At 43.1% G+C, this 18,550-nt stretch overlaps 1 protein-coding gene across 4 annotated transcripts in view; it reads left to right on the top strand.

The window, feature by feature from the left end:
* The window catches only part of SLC1A2 (solute carrier family 1 member 2), a 172,629-nt gene that overhangs the window by 91,600 nt on the left and 62,479 nt on the right, over positions 1-18,550 (top strand). For all 4 annotated transcript variants that reach the window (XM_015434918.4, XM_015434917.4, XM_005578188.5 and 1 more), the window contains exons 2-3: positions 14,006-14,145; positions 16,358-16,510. In XM_015434918.4, coding sequence (XP_015290404.1) covers positions 14,016-14,145; positions 16,358-16,510 — 283 coding nt within the window. In that variant the 5' untranslated portion in view covers positions 14,006-14,015. The remainder of the gene's footprint in view (positions 1-14,005; positions 14,146-16,357; positions 16,511-18,550) is intronic.

Genomic DNA, 18,550 nt, shown 5'->3' on the forward strand with positions numbered 1-18,550 from the left:
ACTGGATAGCTCAGTTTATCACTTGTAAACTTAGCAGATCAAACTAGTTGAGAAGCGATTGGGCAGTCAGTAAGCTGACTGGACTGCTGGGATCAACAGGGACTGGATGTTTAGTTCACTTCAATAACCACAGATTTAGCAGCTCATTCGAAGGAACCAAAGTAAGGAACTGCACAAGTCCTCTGGGAGGCCTTGAAATGCTTCCATGAGCGATGGGAGCCATTTAGAGGCATGGTGTTGCTGAACCTTTTGAACACAGGATCGGCTAAAGAGAGAAAGATGTTACTTTGGTCTACATTTCTGTAGGGCAGGAAGAAGTGAGGAAGGGAGAACACTTCAGCCTACATCTCAGGAAGGGAGGTTTGAGAAGCGGTGTCTGGCTGAGCATGCTGCTTCTCTGAGCAGATTTCTAGAAGCAGCAGAGGTGTGGGTATGGATAGGAGACTCTCTGTGTCTATCACCTTCTGCTGAGGCTTTTTGTAAAAAACAAATGAGATAGTGTAGAAAGCACTTACCATAAGGTCTGGTACTACATTAGTTTCTCATTGTTGCAGTAACAACTGATCCCAAATCAAGAGGCTTAAAACAAGACAACTTATTGTCGTATGGTTCTGGAGGCCAGAAGTCTGAGTTGGGTCTCACTGGGCGAAAATCAAGGTGTCAGCAGGGCTGCATTCCTTTCTGGAGGCTCAGATGAGGAGTCTGTTTCCTTGCCTTTGCCAGTTTCTAGAAGCTTCTCACATGCTTTGGCTCATGGCCCTTTCCTTTATCTTTAAAGCCAGCAATGTTGGGCTGTGTCTTTGTCATGCTGCCATCCTCCAGTTCTTTCTTTCCTGCCTCCCCTTTTCAAGCATAAGAACCCCTGTGATTCCATTGGTCCCACCCGGAGAATCCAGGCACATCTCCCTGTCTTGAGGTCAGCTGATTTACAACCTTCTTTGTACCTGCAGCCTTAGAGCCCCTTTGCCATGTAATCTGACACATCCACAGATTCTGGGGATTAGGACATGGACATTTGTGGAGGCGTTACTCTGCCTATCACTGGTACAGAATAAAAAGTCAATAAATGGTTCTATTCGTTACCAGTACTCCCTAGACTTTCTTTCTCTACTGTGAAGTTACCTATGCCCTTCAGTTTTTCAAAGGCAGTGCTAAAGCCTCAGCTCTGGTAGAATCTGATGAGCTGGAGGGTGAGAGCAAGAAAGGCAGTCTTTGATGGGCTTAGGGGAGTGGGGAAGTAGCCAGCCCTTACCTGGAAGGTTGTGTGCAGGTCTAGGAGACACATGCAAATAATTAGCTTGAGGTGCTTTAACCACGATAGTAACAAACTTGGAGAAGAGAAAACCCTGAGCAGAAACTTCATATGCCTCAAAGGTTGGTAGATTGAGAAGGAATTCAGCTTCATTTTCTGTAAGTATCATGATTAAGTGTGTGCACCTTGTTCAAGACGAGCTGGGTTGCCATCCAGCTCATCTACTCACCAACTGCCTGACTTGGAGCAAATGCGCTCCTCTCTCTTATCTCCAGTTTTTCATCTATAAAGAGGGACTAATAATAGTAGCTATCTTGTAAGAGTGTTGTGGGGAGTCAATGAAATAACATATGTAAAGCATCCAGTACATTGTCTGATGGTAACTGTTATTATTAGGTAGCTCCACAGGGTAGAAAAATAACCTGTGGATAGAAGCTGCAGGGAAACAGATATAGGCTCACCATAAAGGAAGGACTTCTTAATAGTCAAAGCTATCCAACGGCAGGCTGGTTAGAGTAGAAGTGATAAGCTGCCCTGCACTGCAACTGTTCAGGCATTGACCAGACATCGGTATGTGGACTGGCTGCAACAGTGTCATCTGGGTGCTTCTGCAAAAGTCCGGAGGTCTAGGCCCCATCCAGATGTGCTGAATTGGAATATTCAGGAATGGGGCTTGGAGATCTGTTTTGTGTTTTGTTTGTTTGTTTTTGTTTAATATACTGTTTTTTAAAGAGCAGTTTTAGGTTTACAGCAAAATTGAGTAGAAAGTACAGAGAGTTCCCATATGTCCCTGCTCACATTCAGGCGCAGCCTACTCCACTGTCAACATCCCCCACCAGAGTGGTACATTAATCACAACCAATGAACTTACATGGACACCTCATTATCATGCAGAGTGCTTAGTTTACCTTAGGGTTGGCTCTTGGTGTTGTATGTTCGTGGGTTTGGACAAATGTATGATGACATGTATTTACCATTATAGTAACATACAAAGTATTTTCATTGCCTTAGAAAATCCTCCGTGCTTCACCTATTCATCACCATGCCCCTCCATAGTTTTGCCTTTTCCAGAATGTCATATAGTTGGAATCATACAGTATATAGCCTTTTCAAATTGGCTTCTTCACACTTAGTAATATGCATTTATTTTTCCTCCATGTCTTTTTGTGGATAGATAGTTCACTTCTTTTCAGTGCTGAATAATATTGCATTGTCTGCATGTACCGTGGTTTATCCATTTGCCTACTGAAGGATGTCTCAGTTGATTCCAAGTTTTGGGAATTAGAAATAAAGCTGCTATAAATATCCCTGTGCAATGTTTTGTGTGGACATAAGTTTTGGAGATCTGTATTTTTAACAAGTGAACCAGAGACAGAGTTGGGGCCACTAGACCAGATAATCATTTGTCCAGAGGCTTAGAGGGGACAGGAAGCCTCTGTAATCCAGAAATTCTAGGATTCCATGACTGTTCCATATAGCTCTTGGAGCAGGCTCTGGTTTGGACTAGGTGTTACCTTTCTTCTCTCTGGAATCCTCCCCATCCCCCAACAGCAAAATCACTTTTTTGGCCAAATGTTCGGTTTCAATGTGTATTGCTAGCATGAAATTGCCTAATATAAAGAGCAAGTTTTCTCAGACTGGAGGGAGAGTGGGCTGACCGGTTCTTCCAAGTCCAGGACTGACAGGGATCAAATCCTAGCTCTACTATCTATTACCTTTGTGACACTGAGCAAGTAACTTAACCATTCGATGACTTCGTTATTCCTTCAGTAAAAGTTGCTGATACTAGTACCTATCTCCTGAGGTTATTGTGAGAGCTAAATAAGTTCATACATAAGAAGACAGAAAAATACCTGGTATGAAGTTAGTTGTGAGTAAATGTTAGCTGCTGTCATCATTATTGTCATCATCATTATTCTTATCATTACCAGTTACCAGACATTAGGGTCCTTCTGGTGGGGAAGTCCTTCCTGGTGAAGGACCAGAGTTGGAGTGAACCCTTGAGGTTATTTCACAGCAGCAAGTGCTGGCTAAGTCAACAGCAATAGGATGGTTTCTGTGTGCCCTGGTTGCCTGAAGGGAGGAGTCAGTTGAGTGGATGCCATTTTCTCATGATGGTACATCTGGGGCCATGGCACCAGCAGCATGGATTGTCCAAGGCAGACAACAAGACCATAGCTTCCCAGAGCTCACTTGCTCTTTCTCTTGTTTAGCAGCACCTCCTCTCTCTATCTTCTCTCTCCACGTGCTAGGATGCAAGTCTCATAAGTAGCTACCTAGTGCCTTGGTGTAGGTGGTAGTTCTAACGTGTCCATTGCTCTGCAAATACCTCTAGAAAGAGTATGCCCATAAAACACTGGATTCAAAGGCAAAGGACAGCACAGGTTTAACTTTGCTGCAGACCCACAGCACAGGTTTAACTCTGCTATTTCTAACCTTCATGAGCTTGGGCAAGTTTCAGAATCTTCTGGGGCTTCTGTCTTTTCATTTCTAAGATAGAATAATCCTTCCCTCTCAGGAATGTCATTAACTCTTGATGAATGCAAAAATGCCTTTTAAACAATACAAATGTTATTATTGGCTTATTTGTTAGAAAGTTAAACTGATGAAATGTTGGTTATTGTTTACAATTGAAAGATGAACACAAGAAGAACCTGCCTGGGTTCCTGTTATGGAAGACAAGAAAGGAAATGTATGAGAGTTCTTTGCTGTTATGGGCATGGAAGAGTAGAAAGAAGATGAAGGCCACAAACTTCTTTGGCCAGTCAGGTCACTCTGTTATAACCTGGACTACCTTAAGGCCCTGCTGTTTTGCCTTATCTGAAGGAGATGGTTACATGTTCCCAAAGTATAAGGTGTTCTTTGGGCAAAATTAGTACCTGTTCTTTTGCTGGGAAATCCACCAGTATGAATCAGCCATTTAGGGCCAAAGATAGATGCGCTATATGTATTTACTTCTAACACCATAATTTAATTTGACTATTTTTCAACTTTTAACTCAAGTATAGCACTCAGACAAAAAAACACACAAATCTTACGTGAATGGTGTGATTAATTTCCACAAACTGAACACTCATGTGAAATAAGCATCTGGATTAAAAAGGAAAAAAAGGAGAATAAAATTGCTAGCATTCAAGAAATGCTGCGGAGGCCTCAGAATTTCAATAGTTGACTTCAAGACTGATCCTGGCAATGGTATGCAGTTGGAAAAGTTTACGTCATTTATGTTTTGACATCTCCTTTTGTTTGGCTTCCAGATACAGTTCTGTCCAGGACCTATATTAAGGGGTTCCTCCAGACAATTCTATTTTGGGGGATGGATTGAGAATCTCCTTTACACTGTGGTGTCAGTGAATGGGTTGCTTTTTCCATACGTTTCTGGCTTAAATCTGGGTCTTTGGGTGGAATCAAAAGGGATAGTTCTCTCAAGGAGAAAATTTGGGTCTCTGGGAGCCAGAAGTGGGTGACTTTGAAGGTCTTCAGGGAACCTTTGAAGAAGCCCTTAAAATCATCTCACAAAAGCATTGTGTGGCATTTTGAGTGCCTGCCATGGTAAATCTTGCAATTTGCAAGGTCATGATAGTGACTTGCCTTCTTGCTTGGGATTGATGCTACATTGCGTGGTGGGCTGCTCAGTCTAGAAGGAAGAAAAAAGAGACAGGCTGCACTGAAGAAAATCAATCGTAAAGTGTGATCAAAAGACCCAATCCCGGCTAAGGTGTACAGCGCCTCACCCAGTTTCTGCCTAGTGCCTGAAGGCGCTGCAGCTAATTGAACCACCTCTTAGTCAACATCCTAGTCACTCCTGTCTGGCAGACTGATTGGAAAGGCTCAGTTTGAGAAGCTTCAGAGGCTAGAAGAACCTCCCAGGCCTGAGGGCCAAATCTTGAGCTCTTTTAACCTCAAGATCAGGGTTCCAGTGACTCTTGGAAGGGGAATAAGTACTCATGCTTTCTGGCAGTAGGACCACATTTTGGAGGGTCCAATTTAGAGATGCTGATGCTTAGTAGTTGGGTCCTAAGAGATTCTTCAGGGACCAGTGCATCTTCCCAGGTCCTCATCAGTTTCCCCAAAGGCCTTGTTGGGGGAACCTAGAGTGGTTCCTCGTTCTATCTTCCCTCAAGAGTGCTGGGAGCACTGAGACCACCATACCTTGGTCAGGGCAGCTGGATCACAACCACCAGCAGAAAAGAACCAGCCCTGCTGAGATGCTGCCCATTTCTGCTACACACTGTTTTTCTCAACGCAGGTGTTCCCTGCTTGTTTTCTTCTTTCTTTCTTTTGGTTTTTTGAGATAGAGTTTCACCCTTTTTGCCCAGACTGGAGTGCAATGGTGTAATCTCAGCTCACTGCAACCTCCACCTCCTGGGTTCAAGCGATTCTCCTGCCTCAGCCTCCTGAGTAGCTGGGATTATAGGCTCCTGCCACCATGCCCAGCTAATTTTTTGTATTTTTAGTAGAGACAGGGTTTCACTGTGTTGGCCAGGCTGGTCTGAAACTCCTGACCTCAGGCGATCTACCTGCCTCAGCCTCCCAAAGTGCTGAGATTACAGGCGTGAACCACTGCACCCGGCCCCCCTGTTTTTTACAGGATGGGACTTCCCCACTTGAAACCATTTCTTATGTTCCTTCTCTCATTTTTCTCCTCTTCTCAGATTTGTTAGCCTTCTGGACCACTACCTCTTATAATGGAGTGTCACAAAGAACCTGTGACAAGAACATATTTTTAACATAATCATCCATTCCTTCATGCAACATACACTAATTTAGCATATACTATGTGCCAGGAGGATGCTAGGCATGGTGGAGACAGAGTCAAATAAGACACGGTTTGTCCTCAAAGAGTTTATGTTCTAGTGGGGAAAATATACGAGTAAACCGTGAAAAATGCCTTGAGAGCATGGGTGACATGGTAAACTACATCTACAAAGCAAACTCGGGAGTCAAGTCATCAAAGGCTCCTGAGGGAAGTCATGCCCAGAGTTATTTGGAAGGAATAAAAGTTGGTCTAAGAAGGCTGGTTTGAAGAGTGGGTGGAGGATGTTTTAGCTAGCAGAGATGGTTTGCTTCAAGACAAGCTGGCTTATTCATCTGGAAAGGGGCCAAGTTGCCCCTGGCTCAAAAGCCAGAGTGCATGCCACGTGAATCTTCCTCATCTTGTTGATGTTGTGTGAAGTTATCACATGTATTTTTGTGTTGTTCCATGAACCAGAAATGGGTAGCCATTACTTCAGAATTGACAGGCCTTTGGGGACTGGGCTGGCCAGTGTGTTCCTGAGCCATGGCATAATCTTTATTTTTAGAAGAGGTTCCCAATTTGAGATGATCAAACACCCCACCCCAGTCTCTCATTGGGCCCTGGAGGCTGATTGTTCCTTGGTGTCTTATTTCTGTTTGGGGTGGTGAGTCTATCTGGAAATAAGGAAATTTGTTGGGTCAAAGCTGCCTAAGTCTCTGCCTGGGGAAAGATTTCATAGAAGTCCAGAGGCCATATCCTTAAGGTTGTACTCCTGATGTTCTTTGAGAGGTTATTCAGTCATTCCATCATAGGGAGGCTGATGGCAGTGGGATCTTCCCAGACCCTCACCCACTCTGGACCCTCTGAGACTTTCTGTTTGTAAAAGGCACAAGCACCAATGTATTGGCAGGGAGATTTACTAAAACTCAACAGTGAGTAAACTCTCTTACTGGTCATTTTGCATCATATGAGGGATTTCAGACAAAGAGAGGATATTAAAATTGAGTATCTACTATATATCAGATGCTCTCTCAGTGCTTTCATAGATATTATCTTATTGGAGCTCTATAATGATGCAATGAGTTGCATCGTTTGTCCAAAAGACTAAATGTCTTGTCCCAGCCACTGCCAGAAAAGGGACATTTTAACCAAGAATCAATGGCCATGTAATTATGTGATTGTATTCCACCAACTTGCCTTCTGACAGTTGCTAATCACAGCTGGTGTTATAACATCTGTTTCTGAGCCAAACAAATAAAATTTTTATTCATCCCTTGAAAACTTTGTCTCCTGCTACTTTGTCTTTGCAGTTTGTGTGTAGACACCTGAAGTCTCAATTGGCTGTATACCTGCCATTCATGGCATTAGCTGGCTTGGACCATTGCACTTAGGAAGTGATATGGAAAAAGAGGCTCTTCTCCTTCGATTTCTCGTCTTGTCTTTTCTGAGTGCCACCTCACCAGTTCCACAGAAGTTGACTGTGCCTGATGTAGGTGGTCTCTCAATGGCTTAGTGGTCAGTTTAGCAGTTGGCCGGTCCCAATGCCAGTTTACCTGTTTGACTGTTCCCAAGGCATTGACTTGCCCATGTTAGAAATCTAGACCTGAGAATGGGTGAGGATGGATGAGGAATTAGAAGATGCTCACGTCTGAATTGTGTGCTGAATTTCATCCCAACCCAGCTTTATTGGCCCTGGAAAACAATGCTTCTGTAGCAGACATAAGGAAGGTTAAAAGGAACGCCAAAGGTTGTTGTTATGGTTGCTGTTGGTTTGTCTCTCATCTCTGCCTTTCCCTGTGAGGGTTGTGGTGTAGCTACTGGGCTATCTCATGGTAAATGAAATGACTTGTCTTCATGGTCATCTCTAGGCTTATTCCATCGTGGGTAGCTAGAATGGAATACACATCTCTGGAACTGAATGCTATTACTATCCTTTTCCCTCCCTGGAGAATTAGAGAATCACAGAATTTTATAATGTTAAAGAATTTCCAATTCGATCCTCTTATTTTATAGATTAAGAGAATGGGACCTAAAAAATAAAAATGGGCCAAAATTGATACTTAAACCTTATTGATATCTTACACTAAGAGTGTGTTTTTACCATCTCATAGCAGTTTACCCTACTGTCTGTTGATCACGGAAGGTAACGTTACATCCATTTTATCCTCATACTTTTCCCCTGACACACCCATTGAGCAGCAGTCCTGGAATTAGAACACAGACTTCCTGACTTCCAGTCCTATCCTGGCCCAATACCATCATGATTCAGGATAGCTATAAACTGTGTTCTTTAACCAGCCCCTCGAATGGACTGAAAGAAGCTGTAGAAAAGAGGTTTGTGAAGTCTGGAGTGCCTCACCAGCAGGACAAGAAAGTAATTCTGTGATTTTGCAAATGAACACTGTGAAGACACAATGAATAGAAGAAGGGACTGAAAGAGACTTTAGAGGCTGTGACCCTTTAAGTTTCATTTGCAGGATCTGTGACAACACAGTATCTGTCAGAGAGAGACTGACATCTTGGTGGGTAAGCATCTTTGACACAGTTAAGGCAGGTCTTACAGGATCTAGGAAGGGTGGAGGGACTTGCAGGTTGTTGGAAATGCCAGAAAGTCTTAGAGTTTCAGGCCCTTTTACAGCAGGGGTGGCATTCTTCAGGGAGCTGGGGATATCCTGGATGTGGGACAATCAAAGCTGAAATCTCTACCTCCTTGTTCTTGGTGCTCGAGCTGACATCACTGGTATTTCCATTTTTCTTATCCAAATACAACAACTGTCTTAGGCGAGAGGCCCTGCTACGAGCACTGTTTTTGTTCTTGATACTAGGGTGACCTAGTGTCTTCCAGTAGGGCAATTTCTGGACATCATTGGCTCCCCAGTACCTCCCCAGATCCTGAAGCCTGGGGCCAGAGAGGGGAGGTTAGATGTCAGCAGTGGAAAGACAGGTGGGTGAAGCCCATTGCAAACCCCACACACATCCTCCAGGAGAAACACACCAGTTGCTTTTAGGCTCCCTGGGGAGTGTTCTGTTGCCACCTCATCAAATCAGTGAAGGTGGAAAAAAGAGTCTGGTGCCAGCTAAGGCGACACTGAAGTGTGCAGCAGGAAATCTGAATCCAACACCACATCTAATGAGCCTATTATTAGAGGCTCTTGGCAAAGCAAGAGAAATTGAATGCTAATGAAAAGCAGGTTCTGAGAATAGTTTAAAACTTAGCGTTAGCCCCATTACACGTTCCCTTCTGAGTCACAGAGGATGATTTGCACGATAAGCTGAGCTTGCCTTGAAACAGGACTCACGTGGATTTGCATGAGAAAGAACTGGGCAACGATTGCAAAATTAACAGCTGTTTAAATAATTCAATGGAGAGGCTAAGGCTGAAGAAAATTATAGGCTCATTGTTAAAAGTTTTTAATTATCCCCCAACAGCTGTCCCACCACATGGCCTTACTTTGTTGGGCAGTGGAGGCCATTCGAGAGATCGGTCTGAGTTGGCGCACTGGAACTTCCAACATTAAGGCATTGCATTGCTAATATTCCTCCATTCAGGAGGCACTCAAGTAGAAACACGGACGGCAGGCAGTGTCAGAGAGCACTAGCCTTGATGGATTTGGTGGGCCCAAATCCCACCTGGGTTTTATTGCTTTGTTCTGTGTGCACAGCTACAGGATGTAGGAAGGGACTATTAGTAAAGGGGTAAGTGTGCACACTGGACATCTTACTGTGTATCCGATGGACTTCCCAGACCAGATTTGGCACTTTCTGCTTATTGCCATGGGAGCAAATCTGCTGGCTGCTGTGACCTTAGGCTTTCCACCTATATCCAACTCACCTCTTCCTGGTAACTGTTTCTCTTAGGGGGAGCTGGGATAGTCATTTACACCCTCATAATATTCATGATGGTGATAGGACCCAGCATTACTTATTACATATTCATTTGAATCCATGTAAAAATCAACACGTGGACCCCAGGGTGTGCATCTGGGTGGGAGCTTTGGGATCTAGGTAGTAAGACAGATTTCCAAATTGTGTATGTTCCATTTATTTGCTAAGCTCTAGACAAATTGCATAAAATACTTGAGGAGACCCCTCATTTCTTCTAGGTTTCTATTCAAATGTCCCTTCATCATAGACACCTTCCCCGGACACTTGATACAAAATCACGCTGCCTCCCCACACACTACTATCCTTCTCCTTCACCCTTGATACGGTTTGGCTGTGTTCCCACCCAAATCTCATCTTGAATTGTAGCTCCCATAATCCCCATGTGTCGTGGAAAGGACTCCGTGGGAGATACCTGAATCATGGGGGCAGTTACCCTCATGCTGTTTTCATGATAGTGAGTGAGTTATCATGATATCTGGTGGTTTTATAAGGGGATTTTCCCCCTTTTTCTTGGCACTTCTCCTTGCTGCCACCATGCGAAGAAGGACACGTTTTCTTCCCCTTCCACCATGATTGTAAGTTTCCTGAGGCTTCCCAAGCCATGCTGAACTGTGAGTCAATTAAACCTCTTTCCTTTGTAAATTTCACAGTCTCGGGTATGTCTTTATTAGCAGAGTGAGAATGAACTAATACAACCCCCCTCCCAGCACTTCTCACTACTTAAAATGTGTTTATCTACGTATTTGTTCTCTCACTAAAGTGCACGCTCCGTGATATCAAGGGCTCTTTTTGTTTATTGCAATATCTTTAACATTGACAACAGTATGGGGCCTGTAATATGGGCCCACTAGAAATTTGTGGAATAAATGCAAGAATGGTCAGAATCTGACTGAAGTGGCATGCTGCCAGTCTGTCTGCAGAAGGGCCTTATTCCCAGGGGCAAGCACGGGGCCATTTTAGAGCTACTTTTCAATTCTCAATTTCTCTTGGCAAACATTGATTAAGCTCTCAGTACTAGGTGTTAAAGATCACAATCTTGCCCTCCTGGGGTTCATAGACTGGTGGAGAATGCAGGCATTTAAATTAAATCCTTCCTTCAAGAGCTGACTCAGGTCTTGGCCCCTTCTGGAACCCCTTCTTGAACATCCCTTCCTCTTCCCTGAACCTGGGTTAGGCATTGTTCTTATGATTTCCCATAGACTCCTTTGCAAGCTTGCTCAGGGCCTGTACATAAAGCAGACAATTACAGTACAACGTGCTTTATGTTTTCTCTCTGAGTAAAGGCTCTTTAAGAGTAAAGATTGTACCATACCCATTACTGAGTATAGTATCTGACACATAGAGAACACTCAATAAATATAAGTTATCCCTGTTATTGTCACTGTTACCAGGTGTGTTTGCAATCAGCATTTATATAGCTGTTTGTATGAACACATTTTTAAAAACTTACATCTTATTCTAAAGGTGTATAGGCTTAGAAGCAGCTCTATATTATATAATATTCTATATACATTATATAATCATGCTATATTACGTGATAATTCCCATGTCAGTCTCTCTTTGTGTTCTGGGAGCTGTAGTGATTAGTTAGACTAATTAGAATAGTTGGAAATTTTAGATTAGTCAGAATTTTTACAGAGAGTTCTTGGGGGACTCTCTGTGTTTCCAGCTGCAAGATGAGTCCCTGAATTACCTTTAAAATTATTTTCTATGTGCAAGCATCAAGGACTCTTACAAGTCTTCCATATCTGTTTAATTCCAAGAGGGCAACTCACGGAAATTCTCTCAATAAATATTTGTGGGTTTACAGTATTTTGATGTAGTCACTTTGATGTGGCTATTTTGATTCAGGACTTCAGGGACATTTTGTTATGGCCTAAAAAACAAACCATTAAAGAAGCAGCAATATTGTACAACAAAGAAATGTGTGGCACAGGCATCCAACCATGTTGCCGGGTTGGGTGTATATGCTAACCTAATTGTTTGTGTGTTTTCACTTTGACATGGCTGTTTTGATGCCTGACACTTCCATTACATCATATGGATCTTGCCGGAATGGTTGCTTTAAATACTTCCTAGTTTTACTTGAATACCAACCATGTGCCTGATTCTCATTTCAATGGCAGGAGGGATTCAAATGAAGCAGAAGGCAAGGAGATTAATGATCTCAAGGGGACTGGAGAGTTTGGCCAAGAGCTGGCTAAGGAAATACATTCACCATTTCAGAACACATACTACCTCCATTCTTTGTTCGACATTTCCTGCTTTAGAGCTTCATATTACTGGCTGGAGACATGTTTAAAAATGGAAAAAGATCCCACTGTAAACATAGAAATATGGTCTATCCATGTTAAAAAGATCATTTTGATCATTTCCCCCTGCTGTGTTGTAAAGTGAATTTTCTGTCTGTTTCACTTGGTGATAGGAGGAAGTGGTATTTATTGCTCACTGATCAGAAAGGCCCTCACCCACCTGCTGTGGGCAGTCATACCCTATTTTCTTTTTCAGACGGTCTGAGGGATTGTTAGTGCACACATATGTCAGGAAACCAGAAGTTGCCTCAGAAATTAACTAGATGACTAGAAAATTCGGCCATTAAGGGGAGACTAGGAAGCTTATATTTTGACTAACATTCTCATCTGATCATGCAACATTATTCCTAATTTTAAAACATTTGGGTAGCGAGTATATTAGGCAGCCTGTTATGAAAAAGCAAGTAGTTGTATTTGGGTTCCAGGTCTTAACTCTGAGACTGGAAGCTTAGGTCTTGGTATCTTGCTGGAATGGCAGTGCAAGTGGGTAAGCCCCCTGAACAAAATGTCATCCTTGCCATGAAGCTGATGGGTGTTAAGTGTCTCTTCTTTGTGTACACTGGAGAAAGGTACTATGCTAGCATATTTTTGTTTAACTTTTATCAAGTAGGCATCAGGCTTTTCTTTCTACACCCCACACAACTAGCAAGAGTTGGAGTCAGGATTTGAAGCCAAGGCCCTCTGGCTCCAAAACCCACACTATTTCCATTATAACCAGTTATTTCAAAACACAGGTCTGCAGCTTGGTGTTGGTTCCAAAGGAAATTTTCTCCAGTCTATGACAAGACTATCTGGATAAGGGCAACACCTCCCTGTCTTGAAGGCACTGTCATCTGTTCAGAGACACCTCTCTTTCTAGGTGTGAAAGGCTTATTTATTTTTTTTCTTTTATCAAATGATGGTGATTGTAAACAGCAGCTAAAAAATGTCCTAAGATATGAAAGTGAAAAACTGGCCTCCCTATGGCAATCCCCAAGCTTACATCTGGAATATTATTGGCCAGGGAAATGACAAAGCTGAGGACGAAGTATGCCCATTACCCCAGCAAGGGCTCCTTTGGGCAGACTCCCAGGATGGCTTAGGCGTACCTGGGGTTTACCCAGAAAAGGGCTTGGCTGCAACCATAGCTGGAGGTGATCAAAATACTTCTTAAAACCATACTTCTAGATTCTAAGTGGTATTAGCTCTTGGCCAGTTTAGTAGTCTTGATAATGTAGGTGACCTTTTAAAAGCCACAATAGGTTGCTTGTTTTTCTTTTTTTTTTTTTTTTTTTTTTTTTTTTTTACTATGTAAACCATCTTTTCCAAAACAGAGGTAAAGCTTGGATGATCAACATTTGTGACTTTCACATGTCAGGATGGGGAAGGCTTGAGCTTGGAGACATTTTAAAGTTGATGTAACTCAAGTATGACTCACCTTTTTGCTGTTGTTACAAGAACAAAATAGCTCAGGTTTTGGAGCCAGACCTATCTGGATTTGGATCTCTATTTATTTTAGCCTTTGCAACCTTGGTCAAGACTCAAGTAAAGGCTCTGTAACATGGTAACTTCCTTCCCTAAGTTACTATGGGGGGCAACTCTTTGGAAGACCCTACCATTGCATGTAGTGTTCCTTTCCTTTACTGGGAGGATCCACATCAGTTCTCAGTGTGTCCTACTGTCCTGCTTATAGGTGACCCTGAGTCACACTTACTTTTACTTTCCTGCAGATGGTTCCAGATTCCAACTGTGCCTGGAGAGGTTCCTCCTCATCTAGCCCCTGAAACTGTATAGGGGAGGTGCCAGTCTTTCTAATCTCTGCCTTCACTTCTGTTCCAGTGCCAACAATATGCCCAAGCAGGTGGAAGTGCGAATGCACGACAGTCACCTCAGCTCGGAGGAACCCAAGCACCGGCACCTGGGCCTGCGCCTGTGTGACAAGCTGGGGAAGAATCTCCTGCTCACTCTGACGGTGTTTGGTAGGTATCTGCACCACACCACCCCCAGTCCCCTCTTCTCTGGGACTCTCCTGGCTCTGTGGGGCAGCTGGTCTCAGCAGCCAGTCGTTCCACCAGAAAGGAAGCCACATGGTTTGCCTAGGGTCCTGTCTACCCAGGCTTCAGTGATACAATTTTCCTCCTTACCTCCTTTAGCCATTCGTTCTCCTTTGGATTCTAGTAGTTCTTAAATTTTTTGCAAGTAAGCATCTTGTGAGAATGTTGGCATGTGGATTCCTATACTCATGGAGACTTTGCTTTGGGCCATCTGAAATGAGGCCCTGCAGTCTACATATTAGCAAACCTTCTAGGCAGTCCCAAAGCAGTGGTCCATGGACCATGTTTAGAGAACCACCTGCATCAAGATAAGCCCAAGTATTGCACAAAACCACACTAAAATGGCTCCCAAGGTCTGAGCTTCTCCAGACACATCATTAATTTAGGTAATTTGGGCACATTGGCTAATGAGGTCAGTGCGGAAGATGTTTGCCCCAATGCCTTAATCTGATACAGCTCCATGTAGCAAGTCCTCCTCCTCTGCTTCAGGCCTCACCCAGGTGATGGTTGTTCTCAGGCTGTTGATGCAATCTTGGTCTTAAGTTTCCCATGAGGGTTTATTGAAAATGGGGCGAGATACAGTTTCTTATAATGACAACCACACCATTTCCTTTTTCAATCCCTCCCTTGTTCTTCAGCTCTCACTTAGGTTACACAGAGAAGCAATGAACAACCTGTCCTTCCCACCCTCCCACCCACCCACACACACCCACCTGAACCCCTCTATTCCATGACCTTTCCTTTGAGATAGATGCCTTGGTTGCCAGTGGCCCAGGATCAGGACTGGGAGCTCACCACAGCTAAGTTCACTTAATAAGAAACCACAGGCATGGTTAGGTTTTCCAAAGGTTACCCACCATGTAACCACATCTAATTCATCATAGGACTTGAAGAAGTTGGAGAGTATGATTTTCACCTGCAGAAGAAAAAGAGTCAGGCTTGCAGCCACATGACTCCCTCTACATCCATGGAATTAACACCGTAGCCTGCATTCCTGGAACTCCCTCCCTCCATTATGGCCAGTGGTACTGACTCAACTTGTGGTTTCTGCAAGAGTCATTCATGTTGGCCACCCATTTGCAGAGATCTAAAATTTTTCTTCTGAGATCTGAGTCTGTAAAGTGAAAGATCCCTGCCAGCATCTCTGCCTAAATTGTTTCCTCCAAAATTAAATATTTTAGACTCCATTCTTGAGCTCCCATAAGATCAGCAATCTAAAAACTATGTAAAAGGACACAGAAGTCAAGGACAAGCCTTGAGAGTGAGCCATGGGGAAATTATTGGAAGCCAAAGAAAATAGATAGGAAGAAAAAAATAGAATTCACACTAGCTTGGTCAATTAAATGTTCTTTTCATCTGGTCTCCAGTTACAATGAGAAGACACACATTAAATGCCATGCCATGTGGTCAAGCTTGGGCTGGGTGAGGAAGCAATATCTGTCCTTGTGAGTTATTTCTTTCTTTTTTCTTTCTTTCTTTCTTTCTTTCTTTCTTTTTTTTTTTTTTTTTTTTTTTTTTGAGATGGAGTCTCACTCTTTTTGCCCAGGCTAGAGTGCAATGGTGCCGTCTCAGCTCACTTCAACCTCCGCCTCCCGGGTTCAAGCGATTCTCCTGCCTCAGTCTCCTGAGTAGCTGAGATTACAGGTTTCCGCCACCACGCCCAGCTACATTTTTGTATTTTTAGTAGAGACAGGGTTTCACTGTTTTGGCCAGACCGGTCTCACTGACCTCAGGTGATTCACTCACCTTGGCCCCCCAAAGTGCTGGGATTATAGGCATAAGCCACTGTGCCCAGCCCCTTATGGTTTATTTCTATAGACAATTTCTGGCTCCAAGTAGACAAATAGCCTCAAAGAAGTTGGAGTCAAGTTGCCAGTGTGCACTTTCATAAGGCCTTGAGAAGGTTCTCCTTGACTCTTTGGGTGTTGACTTTTTTAGAATAGTTGGAGGGATAGAAAGTCTTCTCGCTAGTCAACAAAATCAGCTTCACTTATCTAATGTTGTTTTTGTTACACATTGCTCATCATCTAATACTGCAGAAGCATGAGAAAGGTCAATGTTGCTGAAATAAGTGTCTACAGTTAGTCATTTGACGAGGGCAAAAAACAAATTCAGATTGTTTTCCCCTTCCTTTTAGGTGTCATCCTGGGAGCAGTATGTGGAGGGCTTCTTCGCTTGGCATCTCCCATCCACCCTGATGTGGTTATGTTAATAGCCTTCCCAGGGGATATTCTCATGAGGATGCTAAAAATGCTCATTCTCCCTCTAATCATCTCCAGTTTAATCACAGGTAAGATGACCTCACCAGTGCCTGGCTAACATGGGTCATACTCCTGCCCCAGCTTTTGGATTGACTAGAATCTCAATTTGGTTGAGGGAAAGTGATCGTCTATGTCATTTCACTTCAGAGCTTTGGTTTTCCTGTCTCTGAAATGGGGATAATCAACCCTAAAGAAATAAAAGCTTGCCATCAATTAGTCAAGTCTATTTGTCTTTCTCTCCAGCAAAAAAAAGAAAAGGAAACACAGCCACGTGTTACAAGTGATGATACCTCTAGTGGTTTTAATTTTTTTTTTTTTTTTTTTTTTTTTGAGAGGGAGAGTCTCCCTCTGTTGTCCAGGCTGGAGTGCAGTGGTGCAGTCTCGGCTCACTGCAACCTCTGCCTCCTGGGTTCAAGCGATTCTCCTGCCTCAACCTCCTGAGTAGCTGGGGCTACAGGCGTGTGCTACCATGCCTGGCTAATTTTTGTATTTTTAGTAGAGACAGGGTTTCACCATATTGGCCAAGCTAGTCTCGAACTCCTGACCTCATGATCCACCAGCCTCCAAAGTGCTGGGATTATAGGCATGGGCCACCATACCTGGCCTTAGTTTTTAATGTCTACTTTTCTCACCATTCTAAATTGTATTTTGTCCAGATACTGATAAAGGTAATAAATGGAAAAGGAAACTTTCTACTATTTTAATCAGGAATAGAGGGAGGTTGGCATTAAAAATAAATGAAATGCTAGGTATGAAAGTCCTCTGAGTTTTTCAGAACAAAAGTACTCCTAATATGTGGCATCATGTTCACTTATTTTTGACTAAAATAATTAATTACTGTATTTGAAAGAATTTGGTCCTCCTCTGTGGGCTTATACTGATATTTTCCTCCTTACCAAATAATATTGCTGAAACAGGGTATAAATTGGTGCCCTTTGGAGACTAAGCTCTGAGTTAAGGGCAGGAAGCCAAGCTTTGGTCCAAATTTGGGTACCAGCCAGCTAAGTGATCTGGAGAAGTTATCCCCCTGGACTGGCAAGGCTCTGGTCACTCCAGGAGATTCAGGGGCTGAGCTGGGTTGTCAGACAGCCTCAGCTGGTTGACCAGTGATCCCAGTACCTGAAATGCTGGAACTCAGAATCAGGCACTTAGGGGCTTAGTGGGATCTTATCATTCAACGCTAGATTGAGTGAAATGGTGCATTTACCATGAATGCTCCTCTCTAAACCAGATAAAATGTTCTCTAGGCCTGTTAACAGATCATACATTGGCCAACTTGGTGGGGAAACCTAGCTCCCATTGGCTAGAATTAGACTTTAGCTTGTAAAGAGAAGTAGGTCATACGTAGGTCAGCTTAATTTAGAGCAGCTCACATCACTAACTTCCTCCCCCACAGCAAAAAAGACTGACCCCCAAAAAGGGGTTCAATCTCTCTTTCTGGTAAAAGCAGGAACTGAAACCAGGAAGTGGACACATTGAAGAAACAATTGGAAAAAAACCCAGTGGGGCTGGAGTTTTTGTTAATTTGCTTGGAATTTCCTCTAACCTCCCTAGGTATAGATGAAGTGCCCACCATTGGCAGGGTGCTTCACAGGGTGTTCCCTAATCCCTGCATGAGGCTGGGAACGTGGATCTTCATGCTTCACCTCGGAGAAATGAGAGGACTGGGCGAAATCTTCATTCGCAGACTCTCCATGTCAGTTACCAGTAATATATTCAAAAGACATTTTGAGCGTGGGACAGAGCTACTAACTTTTTAGTCTTCCAAGTGAGGACATTAAAACCTAAATAAATAAACAAGTTAAAAACTAGCATGTACCAGCACCATCGCATTGCTTCATAAAAGAAAGGATATGTTAAGACCAAAAAAAAAAAAAATGTGGAAAGAACATAATCTCAGAATTAAAAATGGGTTGTCTTCAACTTTATTTTAACTCATTATTGCAGACTGACAAAAAAGTTGTCACAGACCATTCGTAAACTCTAAACAGGAGAATCTTCAACTCTCCCAGTTCTGTAAAATCTTGAAAATCTCCCCGGAAAATAGAATGATAAACTATGAGATTGAC

This window comes from Macaca fascicularis, chromosome 14 (genome assembly GCF_037993035.2).
Source record: "Macaca fascicularis isolate 582-1 chromosome 14, T2T-MFA8v1.1".
NCBI classification, from domain to species: Eukaryota; Metazoa; Chordata; class Mammalia; order Primates; family Cercopithecidae; genus Macaca; species Macaca fascicularis.